Consider the following 21,473-nt stretch of genomic DNA (forward strand, 5'->3'; position numbering starts at 1 on the left):
CCATTCTGTTGGGGATTGTATGGTGTTGTATATTGAGCTTTTATACCTACATCCTGCAGATATAAAAATGGACCCTTTTGTTGTCCTTGCTCAGTATATTTACCATAAAATTCACCCCCCCCTATCAGACCTCACAGTCTTAATTTTCATTTCTAGTTGATGTTCAACTTCAGTTTTTAAAATTTTAAATGCCTCAAGTGACTGTGATTTTTATGACAATAGGTAGATGTAACAGTACCTTGAATAGTCATCTATGAATGTAATGAAATAAACATTTCCACATATTGTCCTAAACCCTAAACCCTAAGAAATGCTTACCCTTCTTCACCAACCAAGCCTTAAAACCTGAGCAGTCCTTCTTCATATGTCCTACTTTCTTACAAAAGTAGCACTTGAACTTAAAAGCTTTGGTGGTGTTAGGTGCTGCAGTGTTTCCAGATGGCTTAGTGATGGTTTTGGTGACCTTAAGCTTGTTCTTCTTTTTCTTTGGCTTTTCCACCAGGTTCACAGAGGTTGCAAGCTTTCTCTCTTTCTTAATTCTATCTTCTTCATCAGCACAGATAGATATGAGCTCATCTATGGTCCAGGTACCCTTTAGAGCATTGTTGCTAGTTCTAAGCCCACTGAAGGTATGTGGCAAAGAATGCAGTGCAACATGCACCACTTGGCTATCATTCACTCCCATCAGTAACTCCCTGAGCCTAGCATTAATGTGGATCAGCTTCATTATGTGCTCTCTAACTCCCCCAGATCCTTCATAATTCAGCTCATGGAAAGCCTTAGACAATCTTGCAGCCTCTGCTTTCTCACTCTCTTTAAATTTTCTCTCAATGGCCTCCATATAGTCAGTAGCCAAGTCAGGTTCTTCTACACTACCTCTTACAGTGTCAGACATAGTGTTTCTAATGGTGTTCTTGACCATTCTATTTAACCTGTGCCAGGCTTTAAATGCCTTAACCTCCTCAGCTGAACTATCTTTAGTTAATGCCTCAGGTTCATCCTCATGAAAGACTAGGTCTATATTTTCATGCATCATCATATAACGCTCTACCGAATCTCTTCAGGCTCTAAAGTTTGTTCCAGTGAGCATCAAAACATTGTTGAGGTTCATGTAAATACGTCCTAATGAGCAAAGTCAAAAAGAAAAAATTCAGTAAGTTTCAGTTTCAAAACTCAAAAAATACAAAGTTTCAATTTAGCAATATTTCTGCAGATTTATGTGTTAGTTCCAAAAGCAGTTCAAAAACACATAAAACACCAAAACAAAATATCAACCATAATGGCAACAAGTACCACAAGATACTATGTCAATGAAAATACTGAAGGAGTTGTGTCCTAAAACAATCATTTTGATGTAATTATTTTTGTAATGATTATTAATCAAAAGGGCAAGTTTATTGTTCATTGCTTATATTTGATATTTGAATGAACAAGGTCTACGGAATATGAGTTAAAGAGAAAGTAATCCAAAGAGTTAGATGTGTGAGACCTTTACTCTTTTACACTCTTATCCTAAAAGGTTCCTAGTCATAGGATTATCATTTGGACATTGATAATCCGGAAAGACTAGCACATACTATGTATGCTCAATATGGAGGATGATATGTCTCTTGTCATTCGTGTGGAGACACTAATACAAGTATGTGGGTGCTTTTATTGAAAATCGTACACTGAACGCGATCGTTAGAGTTCTTGTATGGAGTTTTACTTACATGTCAAACTTGAACTCTAAATTGCAATAATACAAATTAGTCCTTTGACCTTAGACACCATGGTTGTCTTATGAGTGAGTGGATTAACTCTTGATGATGCAATAACATTATGTCCCTTAATGGATATGATTGATGCATTCATTGGTGTAATCAATTCGGTCACAGAGACATGTGAGTGTACAATAAGGAATCTCTAACCTTAAGTAAATAAGGTGTATGTTCAAAGATGTGATTCAATGAGTCTTTGGCCAAAGCATTGAATGAGATTAAAAAGGAGTTTCTAATCACATTCTACGAATCACATAAGAATGGAAATCACATTAGGGGGTTCACATAAGCTGCTGCCTTTGACAATACCATAGAGGAAGATGTTGCCCCTTCACCATTAAGTGGAGAGGAAGTGTTGTCAAGAGTTGAATGTTTGAACACAAGGTTTGGGAAAAAAAAACCCTTCTGCCCCCTACAAGGGTGCTGAAGAGACTAGACCTTGCTGGAAAAAAAAATCAGTTTTCTTTGAACTTGATTATTGGAAACATCTTCCAGTACGACATATTCTTGATGTGATGCACATTGAGAAGAATTGCTGCGATGCTATAATTGGTACCCTCTTGAACATTCCCGGGAAGACAAAGGATGGAGGTGCTTCTCGTTTGAACATGGTCGATATGGGAATCAGAACTGATTTGAAGCCTACACCTGGTCCAAAAAAGGCCAAGTTGCCTTTAGGTAGTTGGAACTTACTAGTAGAAGAGAAGAAAATAATGTGCAATTCCTTTTTTGGTATGACGGTTCCTATGCGTTTCTCCTCAAATGTGAGGAATCTGGTCTCGATGGAAGATTTAAGACTGGTTGGGCTTAAATCACTTGATTGTCATACGGTGATTCAGTTTCTTCTCCCGGTTGCAATAAGATCAGTTTTAGAGAAGCCGGTTAGGTATGCAATTATTCGGTTTTGTCTATTCTTTAAGGCAATTTGTAGTAAAGTCATAGATGTTTCAAGACTTAAACAAATGCAGGCAGATTTGGTTGATACAGTTTGTTTGCTGGAAAAGTTCTTCCCACCTTCCTTTTTCGACGTAATGATTCATTTAACAGTTCATCTTGTTAGAGAAGTTGAGTGGTGTGGTCCGGTATTTTTTCGATGGATGTACCCCTTTGAGAGGTACATGAAAGTGTTCAAAGGGTATGTTCGAAATCGACATTTTCCTGAGGGGTGTATTGCTGAGAATTTCATTGTTGAAGAAGCTATAGAGTTGTGTTCAGATCGTATCCTTGAAGAAGATGCTACCACTGTGGGAATTCCCTCCACAAGCCTACCTGAACACTACAAACAGTGCAAACCATTATCAGGCGCAACCATGGTAGCAGTTTATGGAAAGGAGTTGACGCTAGCACACCTTTGTGTATTACGAAATACTGAAGATGCTCAGCCATATACTTCATGTAAGTGTTTTCAGCAGTAGCTATCATTTCAATAGCTACAATAATTTCTGCATTTGATTAATCTTGCTGATTGGTTATCTTGTTCTTCTACTTAGGGAGCATTTGCAATTATTGGAGTTAACGTTCCCTAGGTTCAAAAAGAACCATAAGTGGATGAGAGAAAAACAGAATGCCACATTTGGGGACTAGTTAAAGGAGAGGGTAAGTTCAGTTTGCACCCGTAATGGTGTAAGTGTACTTTTAAATTTAGTTTGCAAATCAAATGAGGCTTCTGGACAATGATGTTTCTGAATCCATTTTACAGGTTGCAAATCAAATGAGGTTTCCAGACAATGATGTTTCGGAAACAATAAGGTGGATGGCTAGTGGCCCCAAAAATGAAGTGCCAAGTTTTGCTTCATACCATGTCAATGGAGTTGACTTTAACACCAAAGACCGGGACAATATCCGAATGGTTCAGAATAGTGGAGTTTTTTTGGTTGCCGATGCAATGCAAGTTGCAAGTGCCAAGGATCAAAACCCAAGGACTAATGATATGGTCTTCTATGGTGTTATAAAAAGTATATGGGAGGTAGACTACTATAAGTTTAGGATACCATTATTCAAATGTGATTGGGTAGAGAGTACTAGGGGCGTCAAAGTAGACGAACTAGGGTTTACTTTGGTGAAACTGAATAGGATAGGGCATGTGAATGACCCTTTTGTTTTAGCTACACACGTTAAGCAAATTTTCTATATTCAAGACCCCATCGATGCTAACTGGTCAGTTGTTGTCAAGTGCCCAAATAATGACTACCATGGGGTTGATGATGAAGAGGAGGTGCATGACATAGAAGTAGAAGAAAGTCCATTTGTACCCACAATGCCATCAGTCGATACCTTTCATGATGTAGATGGTCATCAGCCTAGCATACATATGCGAGATGGCGATGAAGGAATATGGGTTGACAATGAAACACTACTAGAAATCTGTTCATTTACATCGCATGTTTTAAATCGGTCAGACTTGCCCACGATGTAAAAAAGTAATGGGAAAATTACTGGTCCCCCCTTTAACTTTTGGTGCGTCGACAGTTCAGTCCTTGTCATTTCAATTTTAACAGATAACTCCCCAAACATTCAAATTTCACACAATTTGATCCAAAATTACCATTTTACCCCTCACTTATTTTTTTTTGTTTTTTTTTTTTATTCTTCTCTCTCTTTATATATATATATATATATATATATATATATATATATATATAAAGAGAGAAGAATAAAAAATACACACACACACACACACACACATATATATATATATATGTGTGTGTGTGTGTGTGAGTATATATGTATGTATGTGTGTGTATATTTTTATTCTTCTCTCTCTCTTTTTATATATATTTATATGTATATATGTGTGTGTGTACATATACATATACAGATATATACATATATATATATATATATGTATATGTATATAGATATGTATATGTGTATATGTAGATATATACATATATATCTAATGTGTTTATGTATTTGGTAAGTCTATATACTATGTTTATGTTTCATATTATAAAAAAAATTCACAACTTTTATATATCTAATGTGTGTGTATATATCTATATATATATGTATGTATATGTATATGTATATGTAGATATATAAATATATGTATAATTTTATACATATGTGTGTGTGTGTGTATAATGTATATGTGTGTGTGTGTGTGTATATATATATATATGTATGTATGTATGTATGTATATGTATATATGTGTGTGTGTATATATTAGATATATAAAAAAGAAGAAGTGAGGGGTAAAATGGTCATTTTGAACCAAATTGTGTGAAATTTGAATGTGTGGGGAGTTATCTGTTAAAATTGGAATAGCAGGGACTGAACTGTCGAATCCTAAAAAGTTAAAGGGGGGACCAGTAATTTCCCCAAAAGTAATCTAACATCGTTTTACGAAAATACCGATTTAAATATATATCATTAACATCGGTTCTTAAAATGACCGGTGTTAAAAGTTTTGTTCGAAAATTTGCGGGAACCTATTTTTGCAAAAAACGCTAAGTCTTTTAAGTGAAATGAAGAAGCGGGTACTAAAACTCAAAACTTTCACACTTAGAAAAAATTTGCGCCCGACCCCAAAATTGAAACAAATCGAAACCCTTGAGCTCGGTCTCGAGCTCCTCCCAAACTTGAGCTCCTCCTCCTCCTCCTCACCATCACAATCCTTCCTCCTCCATTTTTGGCGGAATCTAAAGAGCTGAGAGAGTCGAAGAAACCTAGATCCCAACAATGTCGAAGAAACCCAAGCTCCTTCTCGACCTTTCTTCGCCTCCGACTGAGATCAATTAGCTTAATTCTCTCCAGATCAGTGTATGAATTTCTAAACCCAGCCCCCTTTTTCTTTTTCTCTCTTCGATGTTTTCTGCTAGTTGCTTTTATTCTATGGATTTGTGCGCTAGAGCCCGGCCTCACATATAAGGAGAATGAGTTATGGGTGAGTCTCAATTTCCTGCTCTTCTTCCATCATGACCGATAAAGTTGAATCGTCCGACCCGTAATCCCTCAGATCCAATTCCTCTTCTTTTCGATTTTGACCTAACTTTTTTGGTTTTCTGCAATTTTTAGGAATTTTGATTTCTGATGCGATTGCTTTGAAAATTGTTGCTGTAAGGGGACCAAAAGGGATTTCAGGTTTGCGATTCTCGAGCGGAAGAAGGCAGCGAATCGCCTTGTCGTCGATGAGGCCATCAACGATGACAACTCTGTCGTCGCGCTCCACCCTGAGACCATGGAGAAGCTCCAGCTCTTTAGGGACGACACAATCGTCATCAAGGTGTGATTTTGATGTGGGTTTTGTTGGTTTATTCAGAATATTGTTGAAGAAAATTGATGGAATTTTGCTTAATTAGGTTTTGGGTAGTGAGTGAAGGATGGATTTGTAGGGGTTGATGGGTTTTGTGTGTTTTGTTTGAGATCTGGTGACTGGGTGTGTTTTGGTGTCCGAAAGTTGTGTTTGATGCTAGAGATTTTATGCTTTTCTGCTGGCTCTGAACCCTTATACTCTTTTTTAGTTGTCTTAATCACCTTGTTTAAGTTGCACTCGTGTGGTTCCTAATTCTGACATTACAATGTTGTTTTGAATTGGTTCGACCCCGAAACCGATTGTGGTTTCTCCAACGACCGAGCTTCTTCGAGGACGACCGAACTCAGAATCGAGGATGGGGCACAACTGAAGCGCTATTTGATCCCCAAATCTAGAGTGAAATCTGAGAGAAGCAAAACGAAAAGCGAAATCAAAACCAGAGCAAGGTAAAGGTCTGATGCAATTTGATTTGATTATTATGGTGTTGATTATTGGTGAATTCAGTATAATGTGCGTACATAATGTGCTAGTTGCAATTTGAAGTATTATTGGAAAGCTTGACGTAGTACTATGGGATTGTTGTGGTTTTGTTTTTGGGTTGAGCTAAATGGGAAAGAAGAAAGGATGTTGCTTTTAATTTTCTTGTGTCAATTTCAAAAAAGGTGATTCAAAACAGAGTTTTTACTTTGGTCCTTTTGAAGACGTAACTCAAAATAAGTTGAATCAATGGCCTCCAGAAGGTATAGAACAACTTTTTCAAATGTTAATTACGATACAAGGAAGACATGATATATTTCTGATATAGAGTGGCATTGTGTCACCTTGATGACGATTTACTTCCTAGCTTTCTATACATAGGTGGTAAAAATTGTTGTTCACCATTGATAATTTATAGTTGTTTACAGTTCCGCCAGGAAAAGATTATCTCTGATTGCCCTGGCTTTGAACCTGGATGAGAATTTTTTTGAGAAAGTTGGGGATCTGAATGGCCACTTTTGCAATTCTTCGCCTTTTGCACCATCCAGGTGAACTAGATAGATCAGCTTCATAGCTGCCTTTTTTATGTTTTAATTACTAGTCTTGTTTATTATTAGTTTTTCCTTGCAGTCACTACTACAAAAACTGGATATAAGGACACCTAATAAGGACACATCTGTATTAAGGTGTCCTAAATAATTTTCAGTCCATTTCATTTCCTTATCAATTGATTCAATTTTGATTCATTCGATTTTTTTTATGAACAAAAATCTGAGTTCAGAACTGGATTTTATAGGAGGTTAGGGGTTGAGTGCTCAACTTTGTCTACCTTCATAAGGCAATTTTAGTTATTTCCTACATATGGTTTCAATTTCTGAGTAAGTAGTGGGCCCCCGGGGGGGGGGGGGGGGGGTACATTATCTGCACTAACATGCTTACTTTCCTACTTGTTGTAGAGATAAAAGATAAAAAAAATAGGTAGCTATGCAGCTATGTTATTAACAAAGAGGACATACCAATGATGCAGAATTGGTGAATTCCGGTGCTGGATAGTTGGGGATTTAATGAGCATTTCTATTGGTGATGCGGAATTGATGGCAAGCCCAGTCATGTTCTATGCAGGTTAGAGTTGTTTCATCATGTTTTGTTCAAATTATTTTATAGCAAGTGATTTTTTTCTCATTCGTCACTTTTCCTGTGTGTTTGTGGACGATAAACTTGAAAATGGAATCTCTAAACAGCAGCATGACACTGCCTTCATTTATCTGTATTATTTATTGTAGAGCTTTTTTCTCTACATTGGAAGTTTGCATGTAAAATAGTTTTGTGTTGTAGGGAAACTGAAATTGAGAGGAATTTTCTGTGTCTTCTCATTGATAATAGGGGCCTCTTTATATAGAGGATTACAATGCATAGAATCTCAATCGTACAAGGAAAGTAATCGTACATTGAATAGGAATCTAGATCCTTCTAATTTAACCCTATTACCACTAGGTCAAGTAACCTAGAGTTTGGGCCAAACACAAATAGAGATATCCTTAAACACTCCCCCTTGTGTTGTCCAAACGCGGTGTTTCTCTCGTTGCCTCGTTAAAAACCTTGCCGAGTAACAAAAACCCAGTGGGACAAAAATAACCTCGGTCGAAGGGGAAAAAGAGCACAACACACCCTTCATGTTTCGAGACCATACATGTAGACATCTCCCCCTGATGTCTGCATCTCCCCCTGATGACTACGGTCATGGGAGTTCGGATAACTTCCGTAAACGATACTACCAACATGTTTCTCGAAAGTGGAATTTAGGCAATGACTTAGTGAGCAAGTCTGCCACACTGTCCTCAGATCGAACCTAGTTCATTTTGATCTTGAGGAGAGTCTGTTGTTGCTGATTAAGCTTGGTGTTGTCGCTTTGATGTAGCCTTGCGTCATTTGTTCAAAACAAGCTGCATTATCCTAAATGCTCGTAGGCTCATCTATGGTAGACTTCAAACCACAATTGTTCGAACATGCGTAATTATGGATCCAATCCAAATACATTCACGAATCTCTTCGTGAAGAGCAATAGTCTCTGCATTGTTCGAAGATATAGCGACTAGGGTCTATTTCTGTAGACCTCCAAGATATCACGGTCTTTACCCATGGTGAACACTTAACCATTTTGGGAATGACCTTTGTGTGGGTCAGAGAGATACCCAGCATCAGCTAAACCTCCCAAAACGACATGTGTTTTGGGATGGGGATAGTGGACGCAGGCCAGTGTTGGCGGCGTTCCTGGTGTGTGATGGGTCCGAATCCATCATCTCTCTGTAGGGATCGAACAAGCCCATATCAATCGTACATCTCAAGTACTGAAAGATATCTTTTACACCAATCTAATGGTGTCGCGTTGGCGCAGAGCTATATCCTAGCTAACAAGTTCACAATATATGAGATGTCCGGTTTTGTGCATGGAGCTAAGTACAATAATGCGCATATTGTACTTAACTAGGGCATTTCTGCCCCTAGCGCATCTTCGTCATCATCCTTTGAACGAAGAGGATCCTTTTCAAGATCAAGACTACGGACGATCATGGGGGTGCTTGAAGGTTTGACCTTGTCAAAATGCCTAAGCATCTATCAACACGATGCTCAAGTTCCAAACTGAGACATAATCGTGTTCTCCCATAATCCTTCATCTCAAAATCAGATTTCAAGTGTTCAGCGGTTTCCCTTAACTCTTTAAGGGCTTCTAATGAAGATCATGTCCAACATGAACCGCGATAGAATCCTAAACTTGTTATGGAAACGCGGGGGCATATCCCTTCCCAATCAAGTAGTCATCTTAGTGAGCGTTTCAACCTCTTTGTAAAACGCGCCCCGTGGTCTAGAGCCACTTGACTTGGGTAAATGAAGTTCACCATGAACCTTCATGTATATTCCGTATCTAGATCCCTATAGAGATACGTAGTGACCACATTTGTAAGCTGCATGTTCAGTTATTCGGAAACTACCAAACTGACAAGGTAGTGGAGTGCAATGACATCCATTACGAGAGAATATGTCTCATCGTAGTCGATTCCAGGGCGTTTTGTGAGAAGCCTTGCGCCATAAGGCGAGATTGTCATCTCTTTTTCTCATCACGCTTTCTAACGAAGACCCATTAGTCAACAGGTTTTATGTCAGGAGGTGTTGGCATCACTAGCTCAGAAAACCTTCCTATTCGTTAGAGAATCCATCTTAACCTGGATCGCATATTTCCATTTAGGCCAAATCTCTCTACGTTGGCATTCATTCATCAACGGAGCGTGGTTCGATATCATCGGACTCAACAAACTCATGCGCAACGAAATGCGTGACTACATCATCAATTATGATGGAGTTTCTATCCCACGTCTCATGTACACTAGTGTAAGTTTTCATAGAGCTCTATATTCTCAGGAATAGGGTTCTAACGTTGAGGCGTCCCCCAACGATAACCATAACCCGGAAGATTCTCATGAGACGGATTTTGAGTGTCGATGATCAAAGGATTGGAATGTGCCAAAGTATCCTTCGAACCCACGGGCCTCCCATGCATCCTAGCTGGGGCCATGGCCTGTAACGCCAGAGTGCCACTCTCTATGGCGTTGGCGTCATGCCTACCTCTGTGTAGGGTGGCGCTACGTCCTCTCGTAGGGACGTCCATCCTTGCAGGCATGTTTGCAGCATATTTGTGTGATCTCGTCACTTTAACAGGGATCGAGATGAGACATGGTGGGGACAGACTACGACAATTCCTGTCGTTCCTATTGAACATTCGTGTTCATATCTCCCCCTAACGACGGGAAGACTGTCTCATCAAAGTGACATCCGCAAATCTAGCGGTAAGGAGATCGCCTAGCAAGAGCATTAAGTGGCGGACGATTGTTGGAGTCTCAAATCCAACTGAGTTGCTCATTCGTTTGTAAGGACCCATTATAGAGCGCTGTGGCAGCGCAATTGGCATATAAATGACTCACTCAAATGTGCGTAAGTACAAAATACTTGTACCCAGTCACTAGCTGTAACGCAGAGAGACATTGAGTGGCGGTAGGTCGTAGACGAATTAGCATGGCTGCATGCGATATTGCATCACCCCAGGCGGATATAAGGAAATTGGTGCGCATTACCAATGTCCAGACTACCATCGTAGTCGTTTCTGCGAGACCATGTGGGTGTGTTCATGGGAATATAATGTCCAACATTAGTCCCAATGCAATAACCATCGAAAGTCTTCGATGTAAACTCACTAGCATAGTCAAATCCAATTGACTGAATAGGATGATTCGGGGAGTGAGCCCGTTGTCATATGATGTGTGCTAGGAGTGCTTCATAAGCAGCATTACAAGTGGACAATGGCACAACACGTGACCAGCGTGTTTGCATATCAACCAACATCATGAGATATTTTAACGTCCGCAAGTTGGTGGAATCAGTCCACAGAATCCCTACGGATTCTATGTAAGAACATAATGAGTATTTTCATATCCTTTGCATAGGACGGTCTCAGTCCTAATTTTCCTAAGGAAGTGGCTTTGTAAAATGAGCGAGAGGCCTTAGAAGCAACCAAGGAGAGTTTTGGTTGGGCCTGAGCGTTTGAAACGCATATTGAAGCAAAGTTTGTGACTACATCACCCATCATGGTGTCATGACCATGGGAAGTGGCATCCATGGCGTTATAACCATGGGGATTGACATCCATGGCATCATGGCCATGGGTAGCGCCAAATATGGCGTTGTCACAAGGGACTTGGGCGGCCATATGGCGTTCCAAGACAGCTGCAGCGCCAGATGCTGCAATTGTTGCGGTCTTGCTAAGTCCAGGAATCAATTTTTGATTCTTGCTTCATTTCGCTCGAGGGTGTCCATGTGAAGTCTTTAGTAGACGGATCACCATATCATGACCAGGGTGACTTATCCTGTCGAGACGAAGCCAATATGTGTCTAAATCCAAGAGATCTTCTCTCATAACTTTATTGGATTTAATAGCTCGAATAGTGACATAGAGTCCACTAGAGAGACACATAAACTTCTCTAAGATGCGCATTCGTTCGCAATCATTAGAGGCATTACAAAGGAACTCATTTCTGTTCTCTATATGCGTTTTCGCATGGAATCCGTTGGCTATCCATAGGTGCGAGATGCCCTAGGAGCGTAGAGAGTTTCTGTGACATTAATCAAGGTGCCATTTGGCAAGGGGAACTTGGGCTATTCCATGTCCTTGAATTAATACTGATGGCCCAACCATCGTAGTCACAAAGTAACATGCTCATGAATCAAAATGGAGTCATAATGAAGAGAACTCGAAATTTTATTCATAAGCCAACGGAGTTACAGCATTGTCTCTTTGACCAAAGAAAATCTAATCCAAAATGCTAGCTAATGCAAAACAATGGTAGTCGTTTGACTTCTTTCGGTAACTCCAAAATAAATATGACCAGGTGAGTAGAGATGTCGGTGGAGCAAAGCTCGCTTAAGTACCACTTATCTCAAAACCTTCCTAGACATCACACTCACTTTGGATGAGCCTATGTGAAGAAAAACTAAACCAATAGCATTTACTACATAGTATGGCAATTGCCTATTACATCTCTTGGAAAATAAAGACTTAAACAGAATTGGCGATCTATTGATCCCAGCCAAATTTGTAGTCTTCAACCCTTTACTCTAGATCATCTTCTTGTTCCACATAGTGAGCTTCTCTTGCTTCACAATATGCTTTGTAGGCGGTGACAAGTTCTTCACGAGCTCTACAAATGTGTGCCCAATGATCAGACACTCCACATCGAGAACATACATCTCTTTGCTCAAACTCCATTGATTGAGGCGCTTTGAAAGCGTCATTAAGATGGCTCTTAGTGTTGGTGGAGCCACCAACATGGCCAGAGGCGTTGCCTCCCTCTCTCTTTCCACGTTGACCTCTTTGGTTCCGTGTTCGCCTATTTTGGCGATTACCTTCCCAAGTAGAGCGATTATATGGACCAGAAAGTCCATAAGTATCCCTAATGTTAGGGTTTTGCTCTTGGCGCCTTCTCTTAGGGGCACGACTATAATTGGATTCCGGAATATGCTCTATTTCCACGGATCTCGAATTATAGTTCTTCACAAGGATGTTGTCACACTTTTCAGTGACATTCATAGCTCCAATGAGCTCATGAAACCTTGTGATCCGTCCTGCAGTAACATCAATTCGATAGTTCTTAGCAACCATCAATGCAGAAACGGGGAAGGTAGAGAGAGTCTTCTCAATCAACATCGCATTTGTGATCTCTTTACCACAGAATTCCATTAAGGATTTAATGCGAAGTGCTTCCGAGTTATAGTCAAGAACTGACTTGAAATCATAGGAGCGGAGGCTATGCCATCTCACTTCTAGGTCAGGAAGCAAGGAAGGAGTCACGGACGTTGCCAAATCTTTCTTCGAGTGAGACCCACAGCCTTCTGGGGTCTTCTTCATTCATACACTCGTACTGGAGCGAATCATCCATATGACGAGTCATTAGGATGATGGCTTTCACCTTATTTGCCTCTAAGGCTGCTCTATTTGCTTCCAAAGCTTGAGCTTGCTCAACAGTTAGCACGTCCTGGCTAGGCTCGAGAATCGTATCCAGGATTCCATCGGCCTTGAGATGCTGGCGGACATCACGAACCCACCTGTGATATTCAAAGCCAGTTGTTCCCAATGGAGCAAAGTCCAATTTGTTCAGGTTACTCATCCTGAAAGAGAACAAGAAATTAGCTAGGGTTAGTTTCGGAGCGAAATAGGCTACCACGAAAACATATAAAATTTCTGAGCGTAATCGCTTCCAAGAAATTAGGAATTTCCGAGCTTAGTCGCTTCCAAGAAATTCAATTCCAAGAGATATTGGATTAGATCGAAACAATGACGTAAGTGGTCGATCATAAATTCTCTACAAACTCTAAGTTTGGAGGACTCTACAAGCTCCAAGCTTGGAGTGAGCACGAACCCCCACAGTTCGGCTTTTGGTCTCTCCTATGAAGAAGAAAGGGGGGTAGAAGAAGGGATGTTGGAAGTCCCCGAGAAAAGAAGAAAAGAATGAAAAACTTCAAAAACGGGAACTTTTAGAAAAATTTACCTTGAAAAGTGGCAGGAAATTTTGACCGGAAAAGTTACTGTAGCTGCCGGAAAGTCGCCGGAGGTGTTGACCAGTGGGCTGGACCGTTGACTTCTTCTGGGCTGGTCTCGTTTTTTTTTTTTTTTTTTCTTTTGCAGTGGGCCCCGTCTTCTTTCTTTTCTACTTTGGCCGCATCTTTCCCCTCTCCCTTTTTTTTTTTTTGTTTGTTTTCTGTCCAGCACGTGGGCCATGGGACCCACTCTTTTCTTTTCATCCCTTTTTTTTTTCTCTTCCTTCTTCTCTTTCTTCTTCTTTCGCGTCTTCTTCTCTTTCTGGTTTTTTTTTTTTTCTTTTCTGGTGCGAGGCAGAGCTGCTGCGACGGTGCCAGAGGTTGCAAGCGAGCTGGAGGCGCGAAGGGGCTGGGCTTGCCGGTGACTGGGCTAGGCTGGAAGTGGGCAGGGCAGCGAACTGGGCAGGTGCAGCGACTGGGCTGGCCGGTCCGACGTCATGTTGCAGCAACTTTGACTGGCCGGTCCGGTGATTGTGTGGCCGGTTCTGGGAATTACGATTTCGGTTCCTGGGTCCTGCAATCAAGATGTAGATGGTAACCAAGTTTAAAGGTAGAAGGGGGCGTGGGAGGATGCGAACCGGGCACGGATTGATTTTATCTTTGGGACCGGATTCAGTCACTTCCGGCGGCCGGTTCAGGTCGATTCCGGCCGGTTCCGGTGGTTTCGCCGGCGGTTCCGAGCTCCTGGGATCTGGGGCTTCAAGGTGGGTTGCGGAAGTTTCTGGAATTTTGAGGTTACAAATTTAGGGTTTCAGGGTTAGGGCTTCGTGCTGATAACGTGTTGTAGGGAAACTGAAATTGAGAGGAATTTTCTGTGTCTTCTCATTGATAATAGGGGCCTCTTTATATAGAGGATTACAATGCATAGAATCTCAATCGTACAAGGAAAGTAATCGTACATTGAATAGGAATCTAGATCCTTCTAATTTAACCCTATTACCACTAGGTCAAGTAACCTAGAGTTTGGGCCAAACACAAATAGAGATATCCTTAAACATTTTGTTGATTATTTTTCTTTTTTACTTTGTCTCATTTGTACTTGATAATTATCCCTACTTAATCGTACACCTTAAAAGGATTCACGAGCTTAAGTGCTTAATAGGATTCACGAGCTTAAGTGCTTAATAGAATTCCCTTATTTTTCACTCTTTTTACACTACTAGAATTCCCTTATTGTTGATATTTAAAGTTGAATGGGAAGTGGGGCTGGAAGTGAAATTGTTGACTGTTTGGTTTGCATGTAGTCCTCGATCTAAATAGCTCTTTGTAATGTGTGATTGCAGATTTTCCAGAAAGCAATATCAACTTCAAATGCTTACAATGATCAATTCAGGTATTCCTCTGAGTAATTAGATATTCTGTTTCAGGTTGATACAATGGTTGTTCAAGCCATTGTGAAGTGTGTTACTTGTTTTCTTGCTAGATTCTCGCTGCAAATCTTCATCTTCTTCATCTAGCTTCCTCTAGTCCTTGAAGAATTAAGCTGTACACTTGAGGAGTAGAGATACTTGCTCTCTTTTTGACTAATGTTGTTGTGGGTTGATTGCATGTGTGTAGATTTAGTTATATTTTACTTGCGATTTTAGAAAATCAAATAGTTAATAGTTCATTTAGAGAAGATATGAGTAACATGTGCTCTTAATCTGTCACCATTTCTAGGACCATAAGCCACAAGCACTTCATGACTTATTGTTTTATTGAATTAAAATTGTCCGTTAGTGGGTAGATTTCATTAGTTTTACTGATATAGATTTACATTTCATTAGTTTACTCTTGGTGGTGACAATAATTAGTATTTAAGTCTTATATTATACTCGCTGTATCAATTCAAGTTGCAAGACATGAGCATTATTAATTTTTTTTTTTTTTTGCGCAGATCTGTTGAAACATGACAAGGTTCTGAGCAAGAAGCCCCCTGCTCCTCACCGAGTTGTGCCTGATTATCTGTTGAATGCAACAACTAAAGAAGCCAGCAAGAGAGTTAAGCTTGCCAACCTTGGTCGCCGTGGATTCAAGAAAAAATTCAAGGAAGACAATTAAGGACCCCCTTAAGTCTTTCAATGCTCAGGTTTACTTTAGCTTCCTTTTTGCACTTATTTCTTCATGATTATACTTCATTCAGTAGGCAGAGACCAGAAGTTGCTAATTGATTATACTTTACCTACTCTTCTGATATGTTGCAGCTTATTTCCTGGAGGCCTACACCCTAGTGAGGAAGGGTGATCTCTTGATTGTGAGAGGAGGAATGAGGAGTGTCGAGTTCAAGGTTATTGAGACTGATCCTTCTTGAGTATTGTGTTGTTGCTCCAAACACTGAAATATTTCCAATAGGGTTTACTAAAGTGGCTACAGATAAGAATTCTAAAGCTGGATCAAATGTCTAGGCTAGCCTTTGTAGGTTTTGAGGTTTTATTTTGTGAATTATGTTGAATCATGAATTTGAAAAGAAATTAATGGAAGCCTCAATTTTTGGATGATGGGAATGCATTTCTTTTCCCAACAGCAGCTAGATGCAAACTTTGCACATTATGCTTGTCAAAATGAAGTGAAGTATATAAAAGCATAACAAAACAGTAATGCCAAGGAAAAAGATGTCAGTTGAGAGATTAGAAATCAGTACCAAAATGAAAATCGATATCTTATGTTATCAATATATCGAATTGTGTCCACAGAACTGATGTACCCAAAACCAGTGTACATCGATTTCTAAACACCAAAACGTAATCTATTGTCAACGCACAAATCACCTACTATAAAGTAAACTGATGTATCATTAAACAAAGAACATTGGTTTTATAAAACAAAAGCGATGTATATAATCAAACAACACGTCGGTTTACAAACAACAAGCGATGTCTAGAAGGGTTCCAGACATCATTTCTGAAATTGTAATCGATTTAAATGTTCACTTAAATATTATTTGAGATATACTTTATTAAGCATAAAATGTGAAAATATGAAGAATTAAATATAGTTAACATATAAAATTATGATGATTGTAACGATTATACATCGATTTGTGTTTAAGAAGCGATGTTGCTCGTTGTCTGGGACATCGGTTAAAAACGCTCTTATACTGATGTCTGCATCTTTTACATCAGCCACTAAGAGATCGGTCAGAATTTAGTTTTACATCGGTTCTGGACTGATGTAAATGAACAGAATTCTAGTAGTGAAAGCCTACCTCATGACTGATGGGAATAGGTAGCTCATAGGGTTATCATATTTTTGATATTTATTTTCTAGAATTGTTGCTTTTAGCTGTTAAAGTTATAAGGTGATGAAATATATTTGACATAATCATTTATCTATATTACCTCAGTGTGTGCTTTTTCATAATGGACCATGTATTAATTATCATGTAGCTAACCAGATTTGCTTATGCATTTCAGATCATGGCACCAAAGAATAGAGCAGCAGCTGCTAAAGCTATCGCTTTAAGAATGAAAGCTGTGCAAATGAAGAGGGCTAAACCTAAGGATATAGAGCCGACAACTTCACCATTGAAAACGTTTGTGTCTAAAAAGAAGTTTGCATCTCCAAATAAGAAGGATGTGTCCCAAAAGAAGAGGACTTTGTCGCCAAAGAATAAGGCTGGATCCCCAAAGAAGAGGACTGTGTCGCCAACGAAGAAGGCTGCATTCCAAAAGAAGAACGGCGCATCCTGTTCTAGTGCTCGATCTATGAAGGATGTGTCAAGCAGTAAATCTGGAAACAATTTTAAGTCCACTAAGAGAGCACAGAGAGCAGCAGCTTGTAATGTGGAAGATATCAACGTAACAGGTGGTTTAAGGCTGCTAAAGCGAGGAATGGTGACAATGAGTCACATTACAAGGCGGCTGATCAGAGGGAAGCGGCTAACTGTGGAGATTAATGATAAAGGGGAACCAATTGGTAAGGCTGCAAAAGAAATGCAGTCTTACATTGGGGTCTTAGCACGTACAAAGATCCCCATTATCATTGGTGATTGGAGAGAAGTGGACCCGGATGAAAAACAGAAAATATGGGAATCGATTGAGGTATTTATATTATCCCTTAAACTAACCTTATAGCTTTAAGTTTCACTAATTTTAGATGTTAACTTGTTATTGCTTCTGTTTTTATGCAGGAGGCATTTGTGATTCCTAAAGAATGTAGGAAATTGGTGATATCATCCGCTGCAAACAAATGGCGGGATTTCAAAAGCAAACTGACTAAAAAGTACATTATACCTTTTATCGATACACCTGAGCTGTTGGAAAATCCTCCAGATGACTATCGATGCATTAACAAGGAACATTGGGAACAATTTGTTGCTGAAAGGATTTCTGATGCATTTCAGGTTTGTGAACTCTTACAAACTAAGTCCATCTGTTGGTTTCAATTTAGCTATGTTGAATAAGTTGAATCCAATTTTGTTCCTAATCATTTTCTTTGTAGGAGCTGCGTGAAGCCCAAATAGAAAAAAGAAAGGAAAACAAGTATCCTCACCGTATGGCGCGTAAAGGATACGCTAATTTACAAGAAGAATTGGTTAGTTCTTGGTTCATAACATAAATTTGCTGGGTACATCATGATGTTGATCCACTCCTAATATGTTTCTCATGTGTCATAGTCTGCGACAATCCCTATAGAGGAACTCGATCGTGCCACAATGTGGGTGAAAGCACGGCAAGACAAAAATGGTAACTTCAAAGCAGTTGAGGTGCAGGAGACAGCCAATAAAATTGTAAGTCATTTTATGGTACTTTCATGGATGATATTGGTATTGTACAAGAATTACATCCTAAATCATAAGTGTGTTTATATATTTGTGTTAGCAAAAGTTAAAGTAGAAAGAGTCTGATGGATCGATTACCACACAAGGTTCTGATGATGTGCTCACTTTGGCCTTGGGGAGACCCGAGCATCCTGGTAGGGTACGGGGAGTTGGAGGATATATCAAACCGGCTTCGTTCTTTGACCTGCCTAAACGACGAAATAAAAGTGTTGAAGAGACAGTGAGGAAAAGTGTGAAGAGGATATTGGAGGAAGAGAAGGAAACCATTCTTGCAAAGGAAAGAGCTTTATGGCAGCAGGAGAGAGAAAGAGTGGTTGCTGAGGAGCGTGCATATTGGACAGCCAAGTTTGCAGAATTAGCGGCAAAAATTGATGAAAAGAAGCTGCCATTAGAGTCACCAAAACCTGTCACAACCCTTCAAGATCCTGGTTCAGGACAAGGGAGTTGTTCCCGACATGCTGAGAAAGTTATGCAGAATAATCCGGACGGTGAGCTCAATGCAGTGAAGAAGAGGTTGGTTTTAAATGATGATGTAGCTGGATTGTTAGTTGAAGAGAACAATGAAGTTCCAGAAGGGAACCCCAAAGTAACGGCAATAATCGAGGAGGAGGTTAGAGACATCATGGCTCCCAAAACTTCCGCAAACACAGATCTGGTAACGCCATTATTCCCTTCATTTATCTCTTTTCTCATTTTCTATAGTTTGCAGCTTTAGTGGAACTATTAATGAAACTAAAATATATGAACTAATTGTTTATTTTCATTGTTTGTCTTAGGAGACGACTGTTGCGGTGCATAAGTGTGAACTGGCAGTAGATAGGGTGGACAACATTGTTGCTATTGGAAAAATTATTCAAGTGAATGTTGCATCGAGCGATCAGCTGATACATGGTGTTCCATTGGGAAAGGAAAATATGCGCGTCTCAGTTGTTCGAGCCATTGTTGATGATGCCCTGTTACCTATTCCAGTGAAGGATGAGATTGTCACTGTCAGCGACGCCATTGGTACTTGTGTTGCCTGGCCAAGAAACCTGGTTGTTATCCTTGGAGAAAAGGCACCCCTTAAAGCCATTGAACAGAAGGTAACCAAGCAGTCTTATATAGATTTTAGCTAGTTTGAAAATGGTTTTGTTCAATATGCAATATGTTAATCTGGGAAAAGTTGATTACATGTACTCTTATTGGTTTACACAACTAGAAAAAAAATCGTGCTAATACCAAGAAGAGAATGAGAGATGTATTTGATGATAATGAAGACCTTGAAAACTTGCCACCGAATCTGCCAACAACATTAAAGGATTTGTGCACGTGGGGGAACAATTTCCTTAGAGACGGGGTCACCATCCACACAACATTTGCTGCGGACCTTTTCGGTCGTTCAAAGAAAGTCTGTCTGTTTAGAAGTGATCTCTATACCATGGCCAACAACCTAGAAGTATCAAATCGTGTACTAGTGTTTTACATGAGGTAAGGAATTATTAAAGCAAGCTGGGTGCATATAGTCAATAATTCATTATACGATTGAATTTTGATTGTCATGTATCACTGTTTATTTTGAAGTACTTTTAACAGTTTCATATTCCAAAATAATTTGTAGCTACCTTCATGAAGTCTTGAAGAAGTGTAGGATGGTGGATATGGTTGCCTTTGTCGATCCTGATCAGACTGGTACAGTTGGGTGTGGAAATCCCACTGAAAGGGCTCGGTCTTTGTCAGATCGCTATAGGCAAGGGAGGTTAGGGCAAATCTTTGTGGTTCCATATAACTCAGGGTACGTAAAAAGTAATTTAAGCATCTAGTCTGCCAAGTTATATTGTTAATGGTAATATAACAGATTTTTTTAATTTTATGTTATCCTATAGTGCTCATTGGATGTTGACGATTGTGAACCCAAATGAAGAAGTCGTGAACTTCATGGATCCACTTAAAAGGCGACTCGATACTGGGGAATGGAAATCTATTGTCAACAAGTAAGTCTCTTATATTGTACTATAGTGATTGATCAGTTGGTGTTACTTGGTCATGTACTGGACTTGTTTACTAATTATCATTTTCTATTTGAAGCTCTATTAAAATCTATAATGCTCACAAGAATCGGAAAGGAAGGAAAGTAATTCAATGGAAGAATCTTGCTGTGAGTCGGTTGAACTTTTTGTAGTGGTTAGTTTTATGTACTTCATAGTATATTTCACCTTCCATTATCTTAATTCTGTATTTTCAGGGTATTCCGGAGCAAAAAAATGACAAGACTTGTGGATATTTCATTATGCGTTACATGAAAGAAATTGTGGAGGACAAGAACTTGGATTTTAGTATGAAGGTAAAATTGATCAACTGCTTACCTATGGACTTTATTGTTTAATGATATAGTACGTGCATGCTCTGTGCATGAAACTTTCATATTTAATTTGCTGCATTTCCTTATTGCAGTGGGGAACGAGGTCAAATTTGGTTTACACAGTCAATGATATTGATGAGATCCGAGTGGAATGGGCTGAGCATGTTTTGAAGTTCCCAGAAAATTAAGTATCAGCCTATATATATGCTTTTGTTTCTGGTAGGTTATGAGCAGTAGTAGTGTCTAGGAACTGCTTTTGTGCATTTTGACAGAACTGCCTATATATATGCTTTTGTTTCTGGTAGGTTATGAGCAGTAGTAGTGGCTAGGAACTGCTTTTGTGCATTTTGACAGAACTGATGGAAAGTGTTGAACAAATGCATGCAGTTGCTGTAACTACTCTATGGATGCTACTAGGTTTTTGTCTTAGTTAGATTAAGATCCGTGCAACAATGGCAGTCATTAAAATCATTTAATGTAAAGGCTAGCATGCTAGCTAGTTTAGTATTATGCTACTGATGGGAATGTATTTTGGTGGGTTGATTTATGCAATGAGGAATTTGTTGATTTCAGATCTTATAATTAATCTGCCTTTCTCGATTGACTACTGTATAGAATGAGGTTTTCTATGGTTCAAATCCAACAAATGCAGGTTTATGAAATGTTGTATCACAAATACAGTAACAACAGAAAACTGAAGTTCAATTCACTGTCAAACAACAGATATGCCTTTAACAGAC

General features: G+C 39.3%; 1 protein-coding gene and 1 long non-coding RNA gene across 3 annotated transcripts; both read left to right on the forward strand.

Annotated features, from left to right (window-relative positions):
- Positions 1-6,233: 6,233 nt before the first annotated feature.
- On the forward strand, positions 6,234-15,208 carry LOC133720141 (uncharacterized). Its single transcript, XR_009851709.1, has 3 exons — positions 6,234-6,462; positions 7,521-7,615; positions 14,920-15,208. It is a non-coding gene; the product is annotated as an uncharacterized LOC133720141 (long non-coding RNA).
- A 4,587-nt stretch (positions 15,209-19,795) lies between these two features.
- On the forward strand, positions 19,796-21,248 carry LOC133720113 (uncharacterized). 2 transcript variants are annotated; one of them, XM_062146294.1, is made up of 7 exons: positions 19,796-19,862; positions 19,993-20,166; positions 20,258-20,365; positions 20,460-20,529; positions 20,617-20,715; positions 20,826-20,956; positions 21,039-21,248. In XM_062146294.1, the coding sequence occupies exons 1-6, from the start codon at positions 19,813-19,815 to the stop codon at positions 20,919-20,921; spliced, it is 597 nt and encodes a 198-aa protein (XP_062002278.1). In that variant the 5' UTR covers positions 19,796-19,812; the 3' UTR covers positions 20,922-20,956; positions 21,039-21,248. The 2 variants fall into 2 exon arrangements, with proteins under 2 accessions (XP_062002278.1, XP_062002276.1); XM_062146292.1 differs by having other exon boundaries at positions 20,826-21,248.
- The last annotated feature ends 225 nt before the right edge of the window (positions 21,249-21,473 follow it).

This window comes from Rosa rugosa, chromosome 7 (assembly GCF_958449725.1).
Source record: "Rosa rugosa chromosome 7, drRosRugo1.1, whole genome shotgun sequence".
Taxonomy (NCBI): Eukaryota; Viridiplantae; Streptophyta; class Magnoliopsida; order Rosales; family Rosaceae; genus Rosa; species Rosa rugosa.

Excerpts from the sequence above, each read along its gene's own strand:
- LOC133720113 (XM_062146292.1), top strand. The coding sequence starts at position 19,813 with ATGGCCAACAACCTAGAAGTATCAAATCGTGTACTAGTGTTTTACATG. Across the intron at positions 20,530-20,616 it reads TTCAATGGAAGAATCTTGCT|GGTATTCCGGAGCAAAAAAA; the intron begins GTGAGTCGGTTG and ends CTGTATTTTCAG. Across the intron at positions 20,716-20,825 it reads ACTTGGATTTTAGTATGAAG|TGGGGAACGAGGTCAAATTT; the intron begins GTAAAATTGATC and ends TCCTTATTGCAG.